Here is a 24,461-nt window from a genome sequence, read left to right as displayed (position 1 = left end):
ACAAAAGTGGTTAATAACATTTACAATAAATGCTGAAAACGACTGCCGCTTCCTGCAATGCGTGCGTCAATTCGCCTTAACGTCGATCGACGAGCTCTTCCGAATATACCGGGTGTGCGATTAATGACGACACACGATTCAAATATCCCGTTTCTAAGATTTTCCGCTTTGGGCTGGCGCATTGTAGGCTAGTGACGTCGAGTGACCCCACAGAAAACAATCCAAAGGATTCAAATCGGGCGATCCGGGAGGAATTTTTTGCCGTCCTCCATCTCGAGAACCGAGCCGACAGGGACCCGCGTTCGCGCCGACTTTTTATCTGAAAATTAGTCAGAGGTTCGCTTTTTACAGTTTGCACAAATTCTCAACAAACACCCCGTATGTGCATATGTGACAATTCTTGTGCTCCGATTCGGAAATATGTTTTCAAAATGGAAATTATTCCATGTTATCACCGCTCGCAATGCAGTATGAATTATTAATAATTAACAATGTTGAAATATACGGAAATAACTACAAGATCAGTTCATTAAACAGGTTACGCACGTAATGTAAATACATTATAACTATTATTATTAAACAGTGTTTCCATTAATAAAGTATATGGTCGACGGATGATTACGGTATTTGCAAATAAACTGTCGATTTGAAAATTTTGGAGTTTCTAGACCAAATTGTAGCACTAGTGCCCGCACTGAGCTGCGTGGTCGATTTGCTCACGTTAGTGGTATTTTTTCAAGTGAAAACTGTGCGCGAAATCCACATGTACCATATCTCTATGAATTGCAGTGTCCCTGTGAAACTTGCAGGGTTTAGAGCCGACTCTGGGCTTTCTAACGAAGCTTCAGGAACTTCAATGAGCTCTCCGGCATTAGACAATTTGGAAGATTTCTGTGATTTTAACGAAATTTTCCATATGGAAATTAGGTCGTAAAAATTCATCGTTCTGTAGCGAAAATAGATTAAAACATCGATAGTGACTTAAATAGATTGCATGGTTTGGTAATTAATTTTTTTTCTGTGGTCTTGATGAAGCTTTTTTATCTGAAAACCGGATACTAAAACCCACCGCGGTTATATTATTATATCCATAAAAAGCGTTCGGGGGGCGAGAATTAATCGGCATCGATGTTTTCAGAGTTTATCGCGAAGACTTCGGGCCTTCCAACGAGACTTAGAGACTCCGATAAGTCGTGCGATTTCACAATTTTCATGGCGGACTTCTGCGAGAAAATGAATTGCGCGTTTGCCGCGTTTGACTCGAATTCCGGGATTTTAAAGAAAACTCTGGCAACACAGATCGACACGTCGACCGTGGCAAAAAGTGACCTTTCGGTCTCGATTAACATTGACGGCCACAGTTAATTATCGAAACAAATGGATTGATTTAATTGCGTTATAAGATCACGTCAAATTGCATGGATGCAGTTAAACCATAATTCCCGAAGTCGTTAATGAATTAGAAACTAATTGGGTTCGTCAAGGTGGCTACCTGCGCTTTACACCTGATCGGTTTCAGGTTCCATTGATGGCGATAATAAACAGAGGACTCTACAAAATTCTCTATACAGGTCAATAGTCTTCGAAAATTTTCCTATATTTACTTTTTTAATAGCATTAGGTTGAAGTATAATTCAATGATAGATTAATCACGCATGTGTGTTAATATTTATTCATTAATGGCCAAGCCTAATTTGTCATTGTTTTCCTTACTTGATGGGCATGCCTGGAGAATGGCATCATCGGCCCATCAAAGAAGGTTTGAGTAATAGACTTGACATTATCCTCAAGCCTTTTCGATTTTCCGTTGTTGGGTCAAAACTGCGGCAAACTTTTATCAAACTTTATCGAATGTCCCCACTCAAACTGACCCCCGAAACTCGCAATTTAAGGCAGCGGAAAAAAATTATCTATGAGTATATCCTCGTTGCTAGACACCTATGGTCAAATACCTCTCATAAGTCCTACCTCTGCGCATTTATTATTCAAAATCTTGTCTAGCCTCAAGGCACATATTTCTAATCTTTTTTTTTTTTTAATACATTAACACGAATACGTAGGACTTAATATATTTCTTATCCCTGAACAGAAATCTCTGTTTAGTTGTACCAAAAAAAGTATAGCTGTGTCATTTTGCCGGAAAAAGGTCAATTTCTTTCAATTTTTGAGAGTGCACGATCGCAACATTGCGCTCATATCATTAATGAGAATGGCGCTTATTAATATGCGCTAATGCGACTCTATATCTCAGAAACTGGAAGAGGCGTTATGAGCGATTTTGCGAAAGCTTCGAGCGCTCATCGAGATGGCTCCTTAAGCCCATTTTTTCAGGCGGTTACAGTTTAAAAAAATGTGTGGGTTCCCGAGATGTAGACGCTCAAGAGAATTTCGGAGGGAGCTAGAAGGAGGTCCCCCTTCTTTGGAAATTTTCGCTCTGTGTCAAATCAGGAGGTATTGGAGGATTCACTTAAGATCGTACATAATTGTGTCAGTAATTATCTCCCGATCTCTTAATTCCTGTTCACCTACAAAAATTTGTTTCAATTAAAATTCTAAAGTCTTTGCAACTTCACACAAATGCGACGTTTTACAGGATTTGGTTATACACCCATGAAATCGACCTTCACTTTTTCAGGATCTATGCAGGAAAATGATTTACAATTTTTCATTATAGGAAGTTTTTCTATATTTAGTAGTCCACATTTTATTCAAAACAATATAAAAATCTCTATACAATGTCTAGAAAAAATCCGTAGTCATTTTTTGGTATTTATACACACGAGCTTAGTATTTGCAACAATCATCCCATTTAGTTATTACAATCGAATTTGCCGTGAGTCGTTTCATGTCGGAGAGTATTAAATCGACCTAAGCAACTGAAACATAGAAATTCTAAGTAAATATGATTTTCATTAATTTTCATAATCATTCAAAGCAAAAATAACTTGTTAAAAAGCACGACTGCCTTTGTAAAGAGGCTACGCACCTGATCCTTTTGCAATTCAGAAAATTTCAACTTTTAATAAACCATTTGTTTCAAATTTCATCATAATTTTGAACCAACCAGAAACTTACTTAGCTCGGGATCTAGGGGGTTGAACCATAAATGAAATCTCGCTCTAAAAAGCAGAAATTTTTTTGAATCTGGCCCTGCCTGTACTTGGAATATGCGCCCTGATTTTTTTACATTTTTAAAGCTGGAAAACTCCAATAAGCCGCTATACAGAGTGTTTACTAAATGATGGCATTAATTTCAACGGGTGATTCCTTGTCGAATTTTATTTTTTAAAAGTTCTGATAAACGTATCTCATATCTTGCTTCGTTTTTTTTTATACAGAGTGTAACATTTTTTTTTTTTTAATATTTTTGAAAGATGCAGCAATATCTCGTCGTTCAGTAGTCAGAGGTTTTCCGAGTCGAGAAATTCAAATATGATATCGGTTTTATCGTAATATGTAAGGGCGCCACCTGCAGTAATGTTTTTGTGTCAAATTTGCCTTAACGTTTTTAGGACCCTGTATTTGGACTTCTAAGAGATTAGGTCTTGGCTCCTCGTCAATTCTAAACAAAAAAGGTATAGTTGGTCGAAAACTTTCAGGGCAACGGTTTCCGAGATATCGACGATTAAAATTTCTTTGCACATCATTTCATAAAAAATATCAATTTATTAATAAACATTTAACAATGGCCCTCTGTGTATTGCGGTAAAACCGATGTCATATTTGAATTTCTCGTCTCGGAACATCTCTTAATACTGGACTTTACCGAGATGAAACCCTTACGTGCGGAAATATTTACGAAAAACCGAAAAAAATCATTTTGACGCCCTGTATCACGGAAATGAACCAAGATAGGACATACGTTTGTTAGGATTTTTATTCATAAAATGTGACAAGGAATCGCCCCTTGAAATTAGTGCCATCATTTAGTAGACACCCTGTATGCACGTGTGTATACAATAATTTTAGAACAACTCAAAATCGTCTCTGGTAGGAAAATCTGAGAAATCTCCATGTTTAATAAAGATTTTTTCCTGTTCACTTCTGTCAGTCAAGTGCATCTAAAAGATTTTTTATGTGAGATCCACAGTTTTTGGAAATCATGAAATTTGCTGATTAGATTTTAAAAATTGGTCTCGAAGGACAATTATCAGTGCAACCTGAGCTTTCCATTTCAGTCTTTAATCATCCTGAAACCGATTCCCTTAAATAAAAGAGCACTCTGTATATTTTTTTATATTCGAACATCCTATCTATCAAGGACGTTCCTGTTATGCATATGCTCTTGTGACATATTTATTAGTGGAGGTGTAAAAGGAGCTATTTTTTCCTTTTCAAGAAAAAATTACTTCAATTCTCTAATGGCCGTGCTTCCAGATATTCCATATCTGTCCAGTGTGGCAACACTGCCCAGCCAACTTTGCTCGTTTTTCTGTCACCACTGGACATACACGTTTGAAAAAAAAGCCAAGCGCAACGTTGCCGTTTCTTGAAAAATAAAAAAACTTTGAAGAAATTTGGTTCGTGTGTCGGTAGGACTTCATGGTTTTTCAGATATTTACCCAACATTTGCACTTACGCGTCAAGGGATTTTCCATTATTAATTATGATTATGAAGCAAATTAATGGGTACAAAGTTCATCTTTTCGGATCGAGGAACAATCGCACCTTATTTTTCAATAGAATCAAAGTACAAAGGAACTCTACATTGCTATAGTCGCAGAATAGTTGGTCGTTTTACAATAACAAATCGGTATTTTTGGTAACGTTAATTAGCAGTTTGAGTGGTTGAGAAGCCACGAGACACACGTCCATTGCTTTTTTAGCACATCAAAGTTAGCAGTAGCAAACAAGACGTATCACTTAGCGATTAATTATCGGTGTTTGGTACCACCTGAAGGAACTACTTTATGACGAAGATGTTTGCAAATATTCTATATGCTTAATAAAAATTCTGTTACATGATTAATTAGCTTGTTGTTATCAGAAGAGACTGTTAACCTTCTTCGCCATTAGCAGCACAAATGGATCTGTATTTCCGCCAGGTACGAGTTATATACAGAAAGTTAAAAAAGGTGGTTTGAGGATGAATTTGGACAAATGAATTAGTCGTTTTCCTAGAAATTTTAAATACCAACGTCAATCAATGTTGACTAGTCTCATATTATACGTGACATTCATATAAATACTCTCATTGAAATTCAGGATTTACTGGGCGAAATAAATAAATAATTTATAATTATTGCTAATCAGTGACTTACGTAAATAACCCTCTTTGGTGCGGTGAAAATGAACTTTTAACGGCATAAAAACCCACTCTTTTTTATGATGTTCTGTTGTACTTCGAGTTTTCAGTGTTACAAAAGTATGTGAAAATGATGGTCAATAATGGTCTCGCTATTGACACTGGTTCAACCTTGATCTTTAGGATGACCAATTTAATTAAAACCACCATTTCGGTTTTGCCTATAATTAGAGAAAAATCTAATTATGGAAAACTATGACACGATATCGGAGCACAGCGAGAGATTTCGTGTCGGATCGCATTCAAAGGTTCGGCCTACTATGCTGACCGCAAAGATCTGATGTAAAAATGAGATTTCGGCAAAGTATCCATGAAACAGAACTGAACGTTTGAAAACGCCAAAAATTTACTTTGATGGAAAAAAACAAGGGTGCGTCAATGAGGGTTTCAAAAGAGAAAAAAAATTTACTCTCTGAAAAGAAAGACTTTTGGCTGAACATTTACATATATAAATATTGTTAGATGATTTAACGGATCTATATACAGGGAAGAGGGGGCGCCTCAAAAAGGGTGGACCGGATTTAACCATCACGCTTTATTTTGGTCGAAAGTTGTTTTTAGAAAAAGTTCGAATCTTCTCATTATTCTCTTGAATTTGTGCGTCAAGGATCTGGAGCGTTCCCGAAGGTGTGGAAAATTCGAAACGTCGGCGTACCTCAATTCATCACCGAAACCCTCGATATCACGGATGTTTCTATACCCATGTCATTTTTAAAATTAGCCAAAATTCTCGGAACCGCGTTGGTTTTACTTGCTTCGGTACGCTCTCTGGCCGGGGTACTAAGTTACAGGCCCGTAACCTTAATGCTCGGGCACACGCTATCCGTAAAACAGATATACCGGCAAAACACCGACGAACAGGTGAGTCCACTCAAACACCCGCTCCGACTCGGTTGCACCATGAGTGGTACCCGCGTACCACTGTTTGCAAATTTTCCGACCTTCATACCGACCGCCTAAAATCAAAACGACTCTTCGAAGACCCTTTCCAAAGACTGAAAAGTTTCGTGGTTCCAGTAGTACCTGATGGTTCAGGTGCCGCCAAAAGGTTGGATGGCTTTTTGAACTGAAACATGAAATCGTATTATTACACCTCATTTCTGCGGATCATCATTGCAGTGAAAACACAAACGACATGAGACGAAAACGTTTGGTACCGCGCTGGTACTTAATCAATAAGTGTGGTACTGTTTGGTAAAATGATACCAAGTGTTCTGTAGCAAAGTGACTTTAAACTCAGATAAATTGAAGACACTTAATGAAAAGTTGAGGTGGTCCCTCAGGTGGATGCAGTGTAATGGAAGACAGCTTATGTGCTTCGTCCAAGTGTGTTCCACTGCTTTATCAAATATTCAACAGACACCATTCAGGTAATGTTCGTTGAAAACTTCACTTTTGGAGTGGGCTTTAATTAAGTGGCCACTTGACAGTGGTTCGGTCAAATCAGGTACTGCTGGAACCCGTTTCGGAACAATGAAAAAGAGACAAATCACATTGATATGAACGAATATCGATCAGTGTAATGTTAGATGTCTGAATTGTTGGAATAAACTTGAAGTGGTATTGTTCAATTTTCCATCCCCCTTTTCGCGACGACCCTGGCAATTGCCACTTATCTCAAATGAATTCCGGGTATTTATGATTTGAATTTTTTCAAAATTTTGAAGTTCGTATAAAATGTTTTTTTGTCTATAATCCATTCGTCATCGAATTCGCCGGTTGTTTTAATAAATTATATAAATAATAATAAAATATCGCGTTTTTGCTCACTTAAAAAAAAACACTTTGAGATACTTAAAAGAGAGCTATTTAGACGGAGTGAAATTTTTGAGTATTTTTATATAATTTCTAGGAGCATCGCTAAAATTGTCGATAAATGCAGAAAATAGATCTCTAGATTGTTTCATTTCGAATGAAAAAAAAATTATTTCTCGGTGCGCCTCTGAAGGTTACCATTTTTAGTCACAAAGCTTGAAAACAAGTAATAAGTTCAGATATTTAATTTAAGTTAAATTCCAATTTATCAGGGGCGGCGCCAATAAACCAGAAAATGTTAGATAAGTACACTTTAATTAACAAATATATTATTGGCTTCCTGCGCAGCTTCAAAATTGAGACTTATTGAATGAAAAAATTTTTAATTCTAGAATTTTTGCGGAAATTCAATTTTAGTTAAAAACAAGTTTTTACCGGGTTCACTGGCAGGGTGGATAAATTAAGAAAACAACTTTTATGACGTTTTTGAAGTCAAATAATCTATGACTTCTTCGTATTTTTAATATTTCCACTTCGGTTTAAAAAGTGTAAAAATGTTTGAAAATTTATTTTCAATGAATCTATGCGGTTTGATAAGCTAAGAAAATATGAACGGTTCAAGATTATTTCTAATTCAAAAACTGTACACTTTTGGCTTCCTGGCGCGTCTCAGAAGACAGAAAAATTCGTCAATTTAATTTCGGTTAAATAAAAATTTTTCGGGACGTCCTTAAGGGGGATGATAAATTAAGAGCAAATAAACTTTCAGCTTGTTTCTTCATAAACGAAATTTCTTGACCTCGTGGTACGCCTCTGCAATCCCGATGTTTTAAGCAGACAAATTGCAAATATTTCAGTTGACACGTACCAAATAGGTAATTAAAATTTTGATTTAATGTGTGCATGACTTCTGAACTAAGTAACCCGAACTTAATCACCTCAGACTTTTTTAATTGCGGATTTCAGCCAATTAAGTGCTTTCAATCTACAATGGTAATCGAGTCAATTATCAGCCTGCTATAAAAATCCAATTACAAGTGCACAACATAGTCAAGAGAAACAGAGTCAAGGCTGATTTGTACTTTTTTCCTAATCTTATAGATGATTGATCGATGGTAAAGTTTTTCTCCGTGGTAAGGTTCAATTAAGTACAGTGAGTTAAAAATCCCTGAATCAGCACTTCAATAGGGCATAAATCACATGATGAATAACATCATCATCATCATTGCAAATTTTCAAATTAAGTTGGCTCACGTGCTTTAAAGTGTTTTCGACTGACTTAAGGACGTAATTTGGTTTTTATTACGTCCGTCACATGACACATTATTAAAGCTGATTGTCACTCGATGTAGGTGACTCGTTAATATTCATAGAAGAGCCTCAATTAGTTGGTGAAAAGTTGAATTTGAGGTTGGTTAGGAGGAGATACAATAAGGTACATAAGCTGTAGTTAACACTAACCGTAACCTGCATGATAAACCGGGCTTAAGGCCGGGTATTACAAATCAGGCGATTCGGGAGGCCTGATGATCGAAAATGGTCTCTCTGCAAGAAGTTGAAGAATTCCGTCAATGAATCATTCAAACGGTCTCTAGAAACGGTCAATGCCTTTTTAATCTCCTCTTGGAGATTCCGAAGATTACCTTCCTTGTTCTCATATAGGTTTAATGCTATCCAAATACTATAAAAAGTGACTCACACAAACCGAAATTAACAATGCTCGGATGCTGTTGACGAATGTTTTAAACGTAATTAGTGTTATATAGGATGTCCCACGAACATGGGGCTCTGTCTGCATCTTAAAAACTATTACTTTACAGGAAATAGTTTGGAACACTACTTTTGGGTTATATCGGACACGACTGTCGACTCGCCTACTTTAAATGGAACACCCCGTATGTAAAATTTCGATTCTACGGAACGTTATCAATATTTTTCATGTATAATGTTTTGTACCTTAAGTTTGCAGTTTTCCGAGCATTTAGAATTTTCCATGAAAACTTACAGTTGCAGCTTTTAATGTTTTTCTGATAATTTGCGAATGCTTAAGTGTTTTACAATGAAATTTTTGCCGTGCTCTACAAAATGCTTCACTATCCGTGGATTAGTGAGTTAAACCATGGTTTTTCCAACAGGATTTTCAGAGAGATGGTCCAAAATTGTAAAAAATTCTCATTTTTTCAAATGGGAACGTCATATTTTTTAACAAATTCGCATTTAACATAAAAAGTGCCATTTTCAATTAAACCGTTTGTTTCTAAACCGGACCGTTTTTATTTTTATCGAAAAAAACGTTTTCAATGTTTAGTACTCTGCTTCAAGTATGGCGGCACCTGCAAATTATGCAAGAGAAGGTTTTCTCGATATGTTTATTATTTATGGTAAATGCAACAAAATATTAATCAGAACTTGTCATGCATTTCGTGCTTGATACCCAGAAAGAACGAAGCCATCACGAAAAATTCTCGAACGCATAATAGAGATCATTCTAAAACTAGCAGATTTGTCAAAACACCTTGCAGAAGGAATAAATCTATTGTTGGTTACGAAATAATTGAAACTGTATTTTGGCAATTATGAGGAAATACATTAATGGTTGCAACTGTCATTTTTTTTTCGAAAATTCTAAATATCTCGAAAACGGTCAAATTCAGGTATAGAATATTATGCGTCGAAAATGTTCCTAACGATCTACAGCATCGAAATTTGATATAATATATAGGGTGTCCCATCTAAAATGTGGGAGTTAACATCCACTTCCGGTGCAACCGGAAGTGGTATTTTCACGAAAATATTTTTCATCCATAGATCACCTGCACTTTAGTGTGACACCCAAATTTCGACTTTTTGCTAGTCATAATTTCCATGATACCTCTAGAGGCCTAAATCCGTAGAACATCCTTTAAAGACGTTTTTCTCGTAAGCACAGATCGCAGCATGATAAATCAAGCTTTTAACTGCGGTTTTGTACGGAAATTGCCAGGAGCAATAAAAGAATGTTCAGCCCGGGGCTTCTGAAAGTTGAGCTTTTCGCGCAGATCGCCCTGAATGCCATAAGATTTTCGGTCCGTTGGGGTTGAGAATCATCGATGGTCGCGTCAAATTGGTATCCTTTCAACCCTTGAAGCTCCGTACTTCCCGCAGGGTGTGCTGGACGTTATTCGATGCTACGGACCTGCCGATCACAGAGAATACCAATTTCAAGTGTTGAACCCTTCTGACGAAATCCGATCTTTGAATCGAATTTACTTTTAACAGTCTCAGTCGTTCCTCGTTGGGATTTAGGAGAAAAAAGCAAGACGCTAAGTGAACCCAATGCACAACCTGGTACTATTACCTCATCACACCACCAAAAATATTCATCAAATCATCAGTTACCTAATAACATTGGTCATCGTCTATAGCTAATCTTTAAGTGAGTACTTCTGATGCGCTTCCTAATTGGAAATTCGACTCACACGTCGTAAAACCGAGTACTTTCACGAAGAAAGTACCATTGTTATTATGCAATTTTTTAACCAATTAAGTCGTAACAAATCTAGTCTTTTAAAAGGCAAATTGCAACATACTACACCTCCAATCTGCTGTTTGATATTAAATGGAAAGAACGTCGTTATTAGAAGATCTAAAGGATGCTGGAGAGCAGAAGTTTAGTCATTAGTCCTTGGGATTGTTGTAGGATCTAATAAACCACAAATTATAATTTCGCTTAACTGTTAATTCAAAGGGGACCGTAATTGAATTTAGTTTCCATAGACAAAATGAAACAATGGATAAAAAGCTCCAGTGAAGCCATTTTTACATAATTCTTAGGTAAAATGGAGATACTGTAATGGTGCATGAAACTCGTGTCAAGGCCATCATCACCGTTCAATGCGTATTTAATAACATTGTTATTTATTGTTTTTACCCGCAAACGTTGGCGCTATAAGGAACTTATTATGCGACCTTTTGACGAGTTATTGCGACAACAGCAATAGAGCAACAGATAATGGACCGCAGTGCAGTGACAATGAGGCTCTTACCTAGAGGAGAGGCTCTAATCATTGTTACGCATTATTACATAATTATTATAATTATAGTGCACTTTGTGTTTGTTTAAAAGAGAGAAAGTGTTTCTAATTCCTCCTTTTTTCTGAACAACCTTTATGTTTTTCTACAAGTTACGCTTTATCGGGTTTCGTTATTTAACCACTCTTCTTTTGCAGAGTCATACCTTTAAATTACTCGAAATTGCGCTCTTTGACCCCTTAAAAATTCTCAAAAATTTATTGCGTACGACTCTGGCTTTCGGGCGGCGCGAAGAATTTGCCCAAGAGCGTGCACAATTTCGTTGCATTTAGTCACGGCTTGGGAGATCCTCGGTTTTTGGAAAATTTTGAAATTCCGATATGGACGATTTTCCTTGAATCGTCCAGTGTTCGCCACTGTTCCATTCGGAATGAGGCCTGCTGCAAACTGGCGCGGACGACACTGATTTCAGTTGATGATTTAATTCTGGGTCTTCTGAATTTACTGCACTACTAATTTTTTTAGATTTGAAATATCTGAATTTTCCCCCTTTCCCACCCCGTGGCTGATATGCCAGACTCGTGCCCGAGGAAGTTTATGGAAAGGCGAAGACGTGAGAATACACACGGTGTTTCGTAGCAGTACGTCAGAAATTCAGGGGGTAAATCTGCGGGCAATTTTGAGGAAAAAGTGCTTATAAAAATGCATCAATTTTACCTTAAATATAGGGTGATAAAAAAATCATAAAATTGTATATTTTTATGAAAATTCGAAAGCACGAAATACATGGAGAAACGTATCTTTTAAGGGAGAAGCGACGTTTGTAATTTTGTCAGTGGCGCCCCCATTGATGAGACCCTAAACATTTTAAACAAAAAATATGATAGATCATTTGTTTAAAAATAAAAATAATTTTCTGAATGCTTCACATTTTGTGGGAAAAAATTATGTCTTGAACGTTTTTCACAACGTTGACTATTTTTATGAAAAAAAAAAAATCAAAAACATTATTTTCTAACTAATATTAAAGCAAAACTAAATTAGTAACATTACGTTACTTCTAAAAGAACAATTAAATACATCGTTGAAAATATCCTCCACCTGCAAAAACGCACGCCTTGGCCCCTTTTCACGTATCATCTCTCTTTGAAAAATCCCTAGTGTATTTTTTATTGTATTAAACTGATGAATTATGGAATCTCTTAATTGCAGATTATTGCGGTTTAGTTTTTCCATGAAAACAATTAACGTTATGGAAAATGTTCGAGAGACCTTATTTTTCACAGAAATTTGGAGCGTTCAGAAAATAACTTTCAAAAACCAGTGGCGTATTATTTTTCGTTCAAAACGTCCAGAATCACATGCACGCGGATGCTACTGGTAAAATTAAAACCATTATGTTGTGCTGTCGTGAAACATGCTGTATAAGAAATGTCTTACTTAAAAGATATTGGAATACGAAATTTCTAATAAATGCATTTCAAAATCGCGTAGTTGCGGCACTGATTTTTTAATTGACTCGAAACAGCTTGTCAATTTATGTAAATCTGCAAACTGGATAACAAAGAAAAGATCATTTTTTTGGTTTCACTTTTAGTATTTGTCTCCGTAGCAGATTTTAAAAAGTCTTTTTTTATGAACGACAAAGACTTTCATGTAAGTTGCAACCAGCGTTGACCGAAAAATCGACCAAAATACCATGATGCCCATAAGGGAAAAAAATTTCCATCAATGTCCATTTCTTCCTTCGAACAAGGCGTGGGTTATATGGCATTTGAGAAAAACAGAATTGTGGGAACGTTCGTTTTTCCACGGATATCTCCGGAACCGTTCGGAATATTTCCAATTTTAAAACTGATTCAAAAATGAGCGTTAAATTGCGCATATCTGTCTCAATTTTACCAATTTTGGATGATCTTACGGTTTATAATGTCTCCGTGCATTTTCGCGTATTGGTAGCACCTTATATATCAAGGGAAAACGATAGTTTTAGATGAAAACCATCGGCGTAACATGTATCAATTAATAATGATAATAAAAATCTAATGAAAATGGCCCTCTCGTGAGTGTCTAAGAGCCCCACCTTTTGGTTCCATTTGGCATCTCGAAAATGCACTATTATAGTAATGGGAAATGTGGTTCTCAGATACGCAATAGACCCCCTCCTCCACCCAAAAAAAAATGCGCGCTAATGGATTATTTTGGTATAATATTTAGCTGTATTTGAATATGAGACTATGTACACTTGTTTTTACCTAATCTCCTCTATTGTCTCAGCGGGAGCAAATTTATTTTATGTCCTCAAGGCTGATTTTTTTGGGTAAATAAGTGCGGATCTGAAAGGTGAGATTCATACTACATCAGGGTCAAAAATAGGGGACCACACAAAAATTCCTTCAACGAAAAAACATTCGCACATACTTAAGAAATGTAATTTATGCAGACAATACTAATTGCGTTTTTAAACAGTCTAAAGGCAATTACAACATAAATTATGCTCGCATATTAAACGGAAGTGTTATTTGAAATTGTTAAATTCAAGGTCCGGTACAATATGTTATGAATTTGTCCTGCTGAATGTGTTCGCAGTACGTAGTTGGTAGAATCACATACACGGAGAGCCAAAAGTTCCGCATAAATTCATTAAAATTTGAAAAAAACATTATTCATGAAAATGCTGGAACACGTCGCATATTGGTTTTTGTTGTGCATATTTTGACGTCATAGACGTGTATCCAGGGTTACCCATGTAGTAGATAAACGTATTCTTTTATTTTTTTACTTATAGAATCTCATGTACATATATTATGACGTTATGTTCTTTGGGAAATTCTAAACATATTTGACGTAACATGCCCATGTCTGAATACGCCAGTATGGAAACAAATGTGGCCTGCTAGATCGCCCGACCTGACGCCTATGGACTTTTTTTACGGGGTTAAAATATAGTCTGGGGTCTGAAATATATCGTGCATTTAAACAACCCCGACAATACACGAAGATCAAAAAATAAAATGACTCAAGAAGCTCAACAAATACCTCCTCGAATGATGAGAGGGGTTCTTGAGGAATTTGAATGGCGGCTTGGGCACTCTCAGGAAGTCAACGAGGCACAGTTCGAACATTTCATAGAATCAATTATAGGAGTTTACGTTGTCGTTTTTTGAGTATCTTTTGTAATTTTTTTCAAAAATTGTTGAATTTAGACATGGGCATGTTACTTGAAATATGCTTGGAGTTTCTCAAGGAACTAAAAAATCTCACAATGTACACGGGGTTCCATAAGGAAAAAGTGAAAAAGTACATTTATCTGCAACGTGGGTAACACTGTACACCATACATGTCTGTTACATCAAAAAATGCACAACTAAAAATAATATATGACGAGTTCCAGCATTTTGATGAAAAATATTTCCTTGAATTTTCAACGAATTTATGCGGGATTTTGGCCCTCCACGTACGTATGGGAGTGTGTTGCTGCAACGGCACTTTATTACGTAAAAAACGTCCTTTAAAACAAAAACAACTTAATAGGTAAAGTCCTTTACGTAACCCCCACTTGGAGCCCCGAAGAGGAGTTATGGGACAATTCCGGATAACGAGCATACCTGCAACCATCAGTGTCAGACTCAATGCTACTATCGTCACATAATGGTGAATGCATGGCTGCAAATCTCCTCCTCAGAACTGCTTTCATATCGCGGACTTCTGGCGCTTTCGATATTGGAAAAGCTTTGAACTGAAGAAAAAATTAACGAAAAGTCAGCTTTCACTCGCAAACCTGCCTTCGCACATGTTTCACAAAAGGCCTCTGAAGGCATTGGAGGAGGAGTGGGAATGCCTCTTGCGGTCAATGGAAGTTCTCTATCGACCTCCTCAGACCAAGACTCAAATTGAGCATCATAGTTCTTTGGAGTGCTAGACATTTGCCACAAGTCGTGTTTCTCCGGTCTCAGATTGATCTTGAGTGGTTTTGATCTTTCCTCAAGAGAACGGCAGTATCTGCAACACTTTTTGGGAGTGTCCTCTATCCCTGAAGAGGAGGAAAAATCCCCGAAAGAAGCGTCGCTATGGAAATTCAAAGTTTTTCTGTTGCTCTCGATGGCCTCAGGATTGATGTTTATTCTATAGTCTGGAAACAGGCTTTTTGGAATTTTGAGCAGAAATTTGGAAATCATCCGTCTGTTGTCGAATCGCCATTCCATTAGAATCTTCAGATAGGCAGAAAGAGACATTATTGAAGTTTGCAAGTTGTCAAGCGACTTAGTTGACCCGAACAGGTGTGAGGATGGTGGTTTGATGGTGTAAATTCGATGTAAATCTATGTAAATGATGGCAATTTAATTCTATGGGGGCAAGAACGTACGGTGTGTATAGTAGACTATTTTACAAAGCCAAGGCCAAATCAAATTGTTTGTGTGCGCCCCTGATTTTTTATTGAGTAAAAAGAGTGTGATTTTAAACCAGAATTTCAGTCGATTGAAACCTCTAAAGTATAACAGGTTTTTAAGTTCAGAATTAACTAATGAGAAACATTAGTAAAAAAACTCTTTTATACATTCACTCTCTTATAAATTATTTTTAGTGCGCCTCTAATTTTGAGTTACCACATGGTAACTCATATAGAGGAGAGAAGTGTGATTGAGTGGAGAATTGTGACTTTGAAGGAAAATTTCACTATCATCTCAGGTTCTTAAAAACTCTAATACACCCAGAAGATAATGGTGACTTATTGTGAAAACACAGTGGCGTATCAATCCGCTCATTGAAAATAAATTGATTTTTTTATAATAGATGTGCTTTTTCCAAGCATAGAGCTCTTTCATTTACATGTAAATAATTATTATTACACTTCTTTTATGTCGAAAAAAATACTACGCACACAGAATTATCTAAATAATCTACGGTGCTTCAACAGTGATTGTGAAATTGAATGGTACTTTTTAACCCGTTTTGCCGAACAAAAAACTAACTGCTGCGCCAGTGCTTTCCCTAGATTTAACGGATATTTCTAACCACTTTCTCATATAAATATCAGTGTCGGAGTAGGTACTTTTTATATTTCTTAATTGTTCATACATCCTGTATTATAAAAACGTGAAAGCTTTCAGTAATTGTTTACTAATGTGATCTGGTACGCTTCTAGCTTTTGAGTTAAGCCTTCAGTTAAACATCTTTTCCAACATTCATGCAGAAAAGTTAGTGTCGGTACAGGTCATTTTTCAATCGAAAAATATTTTCCAAATTCTGTATTTATGAAATGTTGAAAACTTCTGATTATTCGCAGCAATCCAGCCTGGTACGCCCATAAATTTTAGGCAATCAAGTAGCTAATTTTTGTTTAATATACGGGGGTGTTGCAAAAAGGTTGTGCCAAGCTTGAAGAGGTTATAGGGAACATTGCGGCGAACAATTTTTGTATAGTTAAAAATGAGCCGTTTTGGTTCCAGAGTCAAAAGACTTCGATGTTCGAGTTAAGTAAATAGAATAAAAACAAACCAAATAAACATTTTCTGGTTCTTGATATAAATTTATCAATTGCTTTCCTGAACTCAACATTCTTGAAAATTGCTTTTAATCCTAATCACAGCAACATTCGTTCCTTTGGAGACAAATTTTTGGGTTTCAATTGTGAAAATGATCCAGTTTACATTGCAGACCTATCAGGTGGCCAGTACGAAATCTCGATTTAAGCCCGTTGGATTTTTTCCTCCGGGATCACATCGAGTCGTTGCTGTCTGAAGGTCCTGTAGCCACCCAAGAAGAACTGTTGAAAAGAGTTATGGCAGCCTCTCTTTTTATGTAGCAAGATCCGCATATCTTACAAAGGGTGCGCGATTCAATGATTTCAAGAACAAATTTATGTAACCAGGTCGGGGATTGTCATTTTGAACATTTATTAAATGTTTTTGTGCGTTATCTTTAATAAAAATAATTTAAATATTGAAGTCTTTTGGCATCGAGGAGCGCAAGTTACGTTTTTAAACAAAAATGACTTCAGAGCCGAAACGACCTAATTTTTCGGGAGTTCGCGTGCAAATATTGTTCACCACAATGTCCACTTCAACGTCCTCGAGTTTAACATTATTTTTTGAACACCCAGTAGAAAATATGGATACCGGAACTTTTGCCGAAAAATCAGTGTCGCAACCAGAATTGCTTTAATTCATTTTGAAGTTAAATAATCCTGTTAAAATGACAATTTCGTGAACACGCTGTGGACGCCCCTGGTTTTTTTGCAACAAAATTACCAAATTTCTTGAATATCAAAATCAGCCAGAGCTACGTTCTCACACACACCAACAAATCAATTTCTGCATTGTTTAACCCGAATAAACATTCGCAACCAAAATGAATGCAGATTTCTGATTTATGCATACAGCTGCAGTACCCGCAACATATAAATTCCAGACAACTAAAGTTTTAAAATACAATTACCGATTGATTGATTGATTTGCATTAATCCGGGATTTATTCTAAAAATATTCAAATGCGTCTGTTTTCGACGCAATTAAGTAACCGGAAATGGAGCTTAAGCCCTTAAATTCGTTCATAAAAAAAAATCGCCAAATTTTCACACAATGGCAGCTGGAAAAAACGATTTTCCTGCCAAGGTACACCACACCGAAATTTCAGCTATTTAGCCTTAGCAGTAAATCAAAGACAATAAAATAATTTAATTTTTCAATAAGCATTCGAGTGACAGTACTTCCGTTCGATGGCAGTGACTTTGCCATGAGTGGTCAAAAGAGGCGAAATTAATTACCAAGGTCCACCCATAGGTTTGCCATGTGAGGCCATGTGGTATGTGCATGAAATCTGTAGTATGTATCTCGAAAAGATATAGAGATCTAAAATTGTATATTGTGTCGTTTTAAGGGCGGAACCACCCACAGTGGCACTTGAACTATTTTTCTTTTAATACTCAGGGTTAAAAAGCAGATTAAAAAGTAATCTCATTGCCGGATAACGTTATCTGCGACTGTGAAAACTATAATGATAAACTTGACCTGGTGACTTTTGATGTAGTAACCCTGGTTGCCTTCTTATAGGAATTTAACATTTACTACAAGTAGTATTTGTGCAAAGTATCCCAGAATCTAATCTTTGCTGATAACGAGTAAAGTGATCTGAATTTTTTGCTTTTTAACTCAAGACGGCAAATAAGCCGTTACATTTTAGTTCCTTTGCATTTTCTCCGCCACCACCAGGAACTTTCTTTCATTCATTCAGAGCATTTGCACATACAGAAATAATTATTTACAGCTCAAATCGCAATTTCCCATTCAAGGTGAATTATAAATAAAATTCTCTTTCATTGTTATTATTTTAATTGAATGAAACTTCATCATCCAGTAGACAATACTCTGACCTTGTAGGATTGTAGCAGCTTCAAATTGAGATTAATAGGCGTTAGTAATGCCCTTTTAAAACAACTTTTATTTCAATAATTCTATAAACAATTCGATTATACGTTAATTAGTGGTACCGACGATTATCTTTTTATGTCTTTTTTCAGCCATGTCCGGCGAAGGCGAGGGGTACAGTGACGAGCCAGTTGAGGGGTTTCCCAATAACACAGGTAAGAAATTCGTATTTTTTCGTTTCACAAATTTTATCGTTTCCAAGACCGAAACGGAAAACGGAATGGTTTGGGACATTTTCGACTTTTCCAAAATCCCAAACTGAGTTGTCAAAGTGAATCTGTACTTCAGATACTAAACGAGATTCCGAAGCCTTGTTTCACAAGCCTAAATAAGGCTATTTTGTAATGCTTTCACTCCACTAGTTCGAGAGATATCGACAAACTCTACAAATTGGCGAAAAACAGGTACCGCCTTCTGCCGTCCGAACAAATTTTCAAATTTACCAGGAGCTTTCATTAGGTTTAATTAACCGATATCGAATCCAAGTCAGTCTGAAAAATAAAAATGTTCGATCTGGTTAAAAAAAAAATATATTTTTTGTACATCGCCTTTGAAGACACGTGTCTTTATTATTATTAAAAAAAAAATGACCCACTACATCTCTTAACACAGCTCCATTTATTACCATTCCATTATCGTATTAGGTGCATATAACAAAAATTCTCCAAAATCATCTTAGAAACTCTAAAAAGCCCTGAACTCGAGCGCAGCTTGTGAATTTATTAGCAATCTCCACTGCTGGCAGTACTGATGCTGCCATCTATATTACACAGTTACCATTGCCATCTTGCAAAGCGTTACAGTACTCGTTCCTGCTATAGCGCTCGACTTCGGATACTTTTCATGTTTGCGGTGAGAGGACGCCACATACTTAATATCGTTGGAGTGCTGCAGTACTTTGCTCCCGTTTCAGCGGTCGACTTCTAATACTCTTGAAGTGTGCGGTGAGAGGTCGCCACTTGTCTATGCTGTCGATATTTTTCATTAGAGCGTAGGATAGGTGGCGTTAATAATGTCATAGGCTTTCGTTGTGAGAAATTGCCACAAACGATTTTCTAAAATTTTCAGTGGTGTACAGTATACAGTGTATACAAATAAACAGAAAGCAAATATTTGTACATATTTATAAATATAAAGTAAATATCCGTTGACACATATTGAACTTTTGATCTTGTCCACGTGCCTCCCAAACCCATACACGTCCAATTCACGTGTTCGTAATGGTTTCTCCATACAAAACTTCTAAAGTAATCGATTTTTTTGCACATGCAATGCGTTCCCGGTCCCGTACTAACATTTCCCCTTAAAAAATGTAGAATGCAAATTAAAAGCTTTCGATCATCATCAAGAGCTTAACTCTTTGTTCACCTTGTGATGGCTCGCCTTGCGGCCTCAGGCGACTACAGTTTTTCGTAACGAATGAATGTGTAATATTTATATTACCCAGATCAGTACCACCATTCCAAACAGTACTTCCATCGCTGCACAATGACCTAATTACACAGAAACCTCGTTTAGTTATCATGAGGAAGATTCCTCATTATATTACCCTTTATACTTTAGGTTTTTTGTTGTATCTAGAAGACCTTCAGCCGCGCATCTCGCCTTGTACCGAATTTTATGACGCTTTAAAATTACTTTTCTGCGTCTAAAAATACTCCGAAATGAGTTAAATTTAACAACTGTGTTTGTAAATATTTATATACAAGGTGCGAGTGACCGTAAGGCTCTATGTATAAGGGCCCCGAAAGGGCGAGCTCCGATTGGCTATCGCGCGTCTGAGATTCATGATAATGGGATAAAGTCGCTCGGGTTTTCTTGACTTCAATGGAAACAAATCAATTCACAATCGAACATTACGATAATATATCGATTACATTTGCTAGGAACATCTGTTCGATTGATAGATTAACTTGTAATATTATTTCATGAAATGTGTGTGGAATATCAATTTTCGAGCCAACAAATGATGATTCATGGGACGTCACATGCCAGGGATCAATATACGTTGCCGGGAAATGACATTAGGTCAGATCAAGAATTTTCGGTTGCAGCATTAAAGAGAAATTGTGATATGGAAAGCTCCTCTTATGCGACTTCTCATAGTGTGGAAATTTTGTTAGTCTGGCTGGGTGGAAGTCCTGGTGGGCAGCTAATGACAAATAATCATTTCTAATTTTTTTTTAATCAAATAAAAAGGGAATAGCAGACAGGAAAATCCGATTCGACTGACTAAAATTGTTGAAAGTGTATTGAGGAAATATCACGTGTGATTGATTGGTTAAAAACTTTAAAAACATAGGGGGTGTCCCACGTGAAGAAACAAGTTTCCAGGACATAAAGAAAAATCAGATCGAAAGGTAATTTAAAAACTATTGCAAACGTTTCCTCCTCGAACCCCAAATTGCTAAAAATACGGTAAAAATAGATAAGTAGTGATATACTCCAAGTCAACAGGAGATTAAAAGATTCTAATCATATACAGAGCGCAAACAAAATAGAGGTAGAGCGTTGCAAACCTGGCGAAGTGCACGGTTACGCACGCCCGTGTTTTATTTTTTGTCTGCTGCCAATTAGATTTTTTAAACTGATTACAGAGAATCGACCAGCAAAGTTTCATTGGTGTAGCTTATAAATTTTTGCTGAACAAATTTCGAAATGTATTGCTATTTCTAGAACCGCGACTAGGTCCTGTGCTGTAGGCATTCTAGACACGTTTGCTTTATATTTTTGATTTAGTGTCGTTTGAAGATTTCCATAACTGATTAAAGAGCTCGGCAAAGCTCCATTGACGTAGGTTGCGAATTTTTCTCAAAATATACAGGATGTCCCTGAAACGACTGCACAACGCTCGACCCAGAATTCCTCAACCAAAAATAAGGCGTGTTAGACAAACTGAGCTATATGTTCCTTCATTCTGCCGCCACAAAGATTTTAAATCAAGAAATCAATAATCAATAAAAAATTTTTTGCTTTTTTGCTGAACGCTTTTATCGGTTTTAGCTGATTTTGGAGTTAAGATTTACTACATGAATTGGCGTGTTTTGACGTAAGCAGGGTCTTTTTTTAGTGCATGGAAATATTAAAAATGGCGCGTGTTTCGGAAAAAAGATTATACTTTTGTTGCGCCTGGTATGAATGTTACCCGACACGATACCCCAAGCACATATCAATTTTTTAAAACGAATTTAAGTACATATCAGAAAGACGGTCAACATTTGAACATTTATCATCAGAATTAAACAAAATTGGTAGTTATTTAGAATTGAAATTTTTTCACGTTTTCGTTCTGCATAAACAACAACAAGGGACGGCAACGTGTTGTAAATAATTTTTTTTTGTAGAGAAACTGCGTGCCTGAGGAAAATTTCACAAGAGATTAAAAAATTTCAACATAAAATCAGCTAGTAGCAGAGAGAAAAATTAAAGTCGCTCGTACAGGGGGAAACAAAAACGCAAACTTTTAATTACGGAGCATGCGTAATTTTTAATATTTCTACGAGTCGTAGAGAGATGTCGCCAATGTCAAACGACGCCAATTTACGTAGTAACTCTTGTACCAAAATTAGTAAAAATCGACAAGAGCGTTTAGCAATTATTTTGAAAAAACAATGTCAATTTGAGAACTTTTGGGGCGAAACGAGGCAACAGGCAACTTTGCCTCGAACGCCTTATTTTTGATTAGGCAATTTTGGGTATAGCGTTGTACGGTCGTTTCAGGGACACCCCGTATATGCTCTTATTTATGGTTGTTGAGAGAATATTTAAAATTCAACGATCGACCACACATCTCGATTAATTACACAACGAATTCTCAAAATAATCGTTCTATTGTTAAATTGTGGCGTGGCCAAAAACGTAGCCCGAAGTTCTATCGTCATGGCTGCAAAGTGTTCCTTGGCGTCATGGTTTTTCAGGGAAATGATCATGTCCACGGTCATGTGACACTTTCGCTGGTCCAAACACCCAAACAATCTGCCAAAAAACGGAAAACACGCTGGTATTTGTCCAATAATGTTTCTGGAAACTAATAATTTGTTTGTGCTTGCTTTTTTGGAATTTTAATGAAATTGTTTTTGTTTGTGTGTCTGAGGTTGGATAACAAATTGAAATAAATTTCTACGTCTCCGAGTTAAAACTGGCGCTGGACATTGTCCACCAAAGTGAGTCAGGCGTAGTAACTATAACAATCTAACATCATAAGGTGGGTTTAAATATGATCCCGTTCCAGGCAGGTGTGAGAAAATGCGATTAATGGCGCTTAAAAAAGGCGCCACGATTACGTTTTTAGTCAGAAATTTGACAACAAAAAATATTTCACGAAATTGGAACAGGAGCAGGTTCGAAATGTTCGTTTCCACATGGATTGTTTAGTCGTCACATTTTCGGCTATTTTACGTCGTTTTTTCCTCATGGTTTCTCCGCCAGATCAGTGACAAATCCAGCCATGACACACCTTATGGTATTTTCATTTCACGTCTGTTATGATTTAATAATGCGTCTTAAAATCTTTTGCCAAAAATTCCAGTCTGCAAATTTGGCTAGACACGCTGGAAACCGAAATCGAATTGGCACATGAAGGTTTTCGGAATTTTTCCAAGGTTTAATTGCAACTTTTTACGAGTGGTTTTATGGATTCGTCAAACGTCCCAAATGAGTTTAAAAATAATTCAAAATTCACGTTAGACCGATGTTTTGAGCAGAAATTGCCGATTTTTCGAAATGAAAACACGTAGCTAATGAATGTTTTATTGTGTTTTTCAGATTCGGACGTGTCAGACTTATCGCATCTCGGTAAGTACCCTCTCAGAGTTATTTTAGACTAGAAAAACCGCAATTGCATAATGCTGATTAGGTGGGTTTCTCCCGCTCCGAAACTCTCGACGGTTCCTACTAGTTTCGGAGCTCTATGGCTACTGCGTTTACGTGCTAAACCACATAGAGGTCGAAATAAAACTGACGGGAATAGATGGAAAATAGAATTTTCCATTCGCGATTCTTTTACATGCGCACTGACCTCGTGTCTGAGCTTTTTTGTTTTTTGCACGGGATAATGCGAAATCAAAAATTATCTGTGGATATTTCCAATCAAGAACTGTCCACTTAACTAGATTGAACTGCAATTCGACACGACAAAAACGCAAGCAAAAAAGAAACCAGAATTCCATGGGCAACGGCCTTTGGTAGGTGGTACCGTCGGCGCCATTGTAGCAACGCAGTGCTGTACTCAAACCTGGCTATTTTTAACTTTTTTAAAAACTTTTCGCCAATATATTGATTTGTTGAACTAAACATCGTTATCAGTTTGGCAAATAAACACGCACTCTGCAACGGTTAATTTCCCTTAGAAAAATAAGCAGAACACGCCCATAAAACGGTTAATTTGCAAGTTCCTTGAATTTGTTGTTAAATTCGTTCAGGAGAAAATTAAGAGTTACGTATGCATCAACTGACTCAGCTAATATACTTTTTACTATCTCAATGACACATCCAGAGAACGTAGATGTTTTCCAGATCCGGCGGATTATCGACTTTCCTACAATTTCCATGTTAAAAATGTACAAAGGTCAAACATAACGTGGGAGAAGGGAGGTTTTGTGACCTCCCGCTGACCACAGGCGGAATATCCTAGCCTGGATAGTAAGTTCAAGGCTTTAGTGAGGGTTATTAGTTATATATACTTTCAGTTTATATTCGGGTTTTGTTCGATTTTTCGGCCCACGTAAGAGGTAATTTTATTATTTATTAGTGCGTAAAATTAGCTAAAACGTATCAGCGAGGAATAATTGATTTTCCCGCATTGAATGGTCTCTCTTGAAACAGTGGCTGTAGCCCCCATGAATTTGTAATGATTCAGCTTAAAGTATTCATTTCGACGACAAAATTGTGGGTCTGAGGAACCAAAATAGAATATTGGTTAATGGGAAGTTTTAGTTAAATTTCGAAGTCCCAATTCGTATACT

General features: G+C 36.7%; 3 protein-coding genes across 9 annotated transcripts in view; 1 reads left to right on the top strand and 2 right to left on the bottom strand.

Moving 5' to 3' along the window:
- LOC136345345 (A disintegrin and metalloproteinase with thrombospondin motifs 12-like) overlaps window positions 1–24,461 on the bottom strand; it is an 88,866-nt gene that overhangs the window by 21,916 nt on the left and 42,489 nt on the right. The window contains exon 1 of one of the 4 annotated variants that reach the window (XM_066293544.1): window positions 5,262–5,486. The exons of 1 other annotated variant lie outside the window; for it this stretch is intronic. In XM_066293544.1, coding sequence (XP_066149641.1) covers window positions 5,262–5,307 — 46 coding nt within the window. In that variant the 5' untranslated portion in view covers window positions 5,308–5,486. Of the gene's footprint in view, window positions 1–5,261; window positions 5,487–24,461 lie in introns of those variants that run through there. 2 more of the 4 variants (XM_066293542.1, XM_066293541.1) reach the window with 2 other exon arrangements.
- LOC136345351 (uncharacterized) overlaps window positions 1–24,461 on the top strand; it is a 70,512-nt gene that overhangs the window by 10,139 nt on the left and 35,912 nt on the right. For 3 of the 4 annotated variants that reach the window (XM_066293555.1, XM_066293554.1, XM_066293557.1), the window contains 2 exons: window positions 18,591–18,653; window positions 23,263–23,292. In XM_066293555.1, coding sequence (XP_066149652.1) covers window positions 18,591–18,653; window positions 23,263–23,292 — 93 coding nt within the window. Of the gene's footprint in view, window positions 1–6,171; window positions 6,676–18,590; window positions 18,654–23,262; window positions 23,293–24,461 lie in introns of those variants that run through there. The other variant, XM_066293556.1, reaches the window with a different exon arrangement.
- LOC136345213 (uncharacterized) lies at window positions 13,332–15,355 on the bottom strand. The gene is made up of 3 exons (XM_066293296.1): window positions 14,857–15,355; window positions 14,680–14,810; window positions 13,332–13,407 (listed from the first exon to the last, which is right to left on the bottom strand). Exons 1-3 carry the CDS (start codon window positions 15,304–15,306, stop codon window positions 13,365–13,367), a joined length of 624 nt encoding a protein of 207 aa, XP_066149393.1. The 5' UTR covers window positions 15,307–15,355; the 3' UTR covers window positions 13,332–13,364.

This window comes from Euwallacea fornicatus, chromosome 19 (genome assembly GCF_040115645.1).
Source record: "Euwallacea fornicatus isolate EFF26 chromosome 19, ASM4011564v1, whole genome shotgun sequence".
In the NCBI taxonomy this organism is placed as follows: Eukaryota; Metazoa; Arthropoda; class Insecta; order Coleoptera; family Curculionidae; genus Euwallacea; species Euwallacea fornicatus.
The sequence above is the reverse complement of the archived record's forward strand: the minus strand, read 5'-3'. Positions and strand labels throughout refer to the sequence as shown.

What these genes read in the sequence shown, in the direction of transcription:
- LOC136345213 (XM_066293296.1), bottom strand. Translation starts at nt 15,306, where the DNA reads ATGTCTCTTTCTGCCTATCTGAAGATTCTAATGGAATGGCGATTCGAC. An exon ending in TTTGTGAAACATGTGCGAAG is followed by an intron (nt 14,811 to 14,856) that starts GCAGGTTTGCGA and finishes TTTTTTCTTCAG; the next exon opens with TTCAAAGCTTTTCCAATATC. An exon ending in TCTGACACTGATGGTTGCAG is followed by an intron (nt 13,408 to 14,679) that starts GTATGCTCGTTA and finishes CTCACCTTTCAG; the next exon opens with ATCCGCACTTATTTACCCAA.